This window comes from Periplaneta americana, chromosome 7 (genome assembly GCF_040183065.1).
Source record: "Periplaneta americana isolate PAMFEO1 chromosome 7, P.americana_PAMFEO1_priV1, whole genome shotgun sequence".
Lineage (NCBI taxonomy): Eukaryota > Metazoa > Arthropoda > Insecta > Blattodea > Blattidae > Periplaneta > Periplaneta americana.
The window spans coordinates 177,504,998-177,506,567 of record NC_091123.1 but is presented as its reverse complement, the minus strand read 5'-3'; the positions used below and the strand labels follow the sequence as shown (position 1 = coordinate 177,506,567).

General features: G+C 35.2%; 1 protein-coding gene across 2 annotated transcripts in view; it reads left to right on the top strand.

The window, feature by feature from the left end:
- Positions 1 to 1,570, top strand: part of LOC138703792 (alanine--glyoxylate aminotransferase 2, mitochondrial) — a 54,859-nt gene that overhangs the window by 30,902 nt on the left and 22,387 nt on the right. Inside the window, exon 1 of one of the 2 annotated variants that reach the window (XM_069831977.1) lies at positions 31 to 159. The exons of the other annotated variant lie outside the window; for it this stretch is intronic. Within the exon in view, the coding sequence (XP_069688078.1) occupies positions 96 to 159 (64 nt within the window). The 5' untranslated portion in view covers positions 31 to 95. Of the gene's footprint in view, positions 1 to 30; positions 160 to 1,570 lie in introns of those variants that run through there. 2 annotated transcript variants of the gene reach the window in all.

The window sequence follows — 1,570 nt, the reverse complement described above, 5'->3', positions numbered from 1 at the left end:
TTTTTCATGCACGTGCGCCACACGTGCAACTGTTATCTTACACTTGTTCCAGGTTGATTTTGTGTTCTGTTTTAAGTTGTCTATTTGTCACTAATATGTATTTAAATAAAGCAACTCAAGTTCGTTTCACACCACAGAATATACCAGCATTGAATACAGGTTAAGTAAAGATAAATATTATTGATTTCATGTCTTATTAAGTACTTTAGAAAAAACAATTAATTTGCCTTTTCATGACCTCAAGCAGAAAATTTACTCACGTATATTGGCCAGCCTGATATATCTCACGGCTTCCTAGAGTGCGAAGCAATTTAATATTTAATTACTTGACTATTTTTTTTTATAACGAAGCGAAAGCAATATTGAATCTGAATATGTTATTGCCATTGTCAATGAAGCCCAAAATAATCCTGAGTAGTTATTAAAATATGGGTACCAATAAATGAAAACAATTGCAATGTTGCTGTAACTCCTAATTACTGAACCTGTAACTTCAAGTTAGATTTAAAATGATTAGTCATCATCTGTAACGTACCGTATTACAAGCTGATAATTTATTCATATACAATCAGAAGTGCACCCCCCCCCCCCACGAAAGAAATTATCAAACATTGAATGTGTTATGGAATATTACATTCATTTATTTAGAAGGTATCTTGTCACGAAGAATTGAAATCGTTGAAATGAACGGAAATATTCGGCAAATCCATAATAATAATAATAATAATAATAATAATAATAATAATAATAATAATAATAATACTGAAAATGCCATTGAACTCCACTCATATTGAAAATCCCGCTTTTTGGCCTTTGTAGGCCAATTTTTTTTTATCATCCATTACCTGTAGGCATAATTGAAATTATTGATTCCAATTAGAAAATGTAAAATTGTGTGAACAGTAAACTGAGGAGTTCCTTTTGTTATGCCCTTTAAAAATATTTTAATACGTTTTAGCGTGAATAAAATATAGGCTACTACTATTCTCAGAGTCATTGTGTCACTTAGGCTCATAATTTTAGTTTCTCATTATGGAGTATAAAGAAAAGTGTGATGCGGAAAACGATTTAAAATTTTTAACCGAAATAGACTTTTTCAATGTGCTTGAGAGCGGAAAGTTCTTTTTAAAAATATGGAGTCTGCGTTTTCATTCATTTGGTCACATTCTCTAGTGGATACAGACAGACTTTCTTCATGTACCAGTACCGGTACCTATGATTTCGCAACTCATGTAATACTCGTACTGGTAAAAAAGTAAAGGTATCCCCGTAACATGCCATGAAGGCACTTGGAGGGCATGGAGGTAGAGCCCCATGCTTTGCATGACCTCGGCACTAGAATGAGGTGGTGTGGTCGGCACCACGCTCTGACCACCTTTTACCCCCGGGAAAGACCTGGTACTCAATTTTATAGAAGGCTGAGTGAACCTTGGGGCCGTTCTGAAAGTTTGGCAACGAGAAAAAATCCTGTCACCACCTGGGATCGAACCCCGGACACTGGTACTGGTACTGGTACAGTACCTAATTCCGAAAACTGCACTTGCACTTAATTTGCTTTCCTATTCCTGCT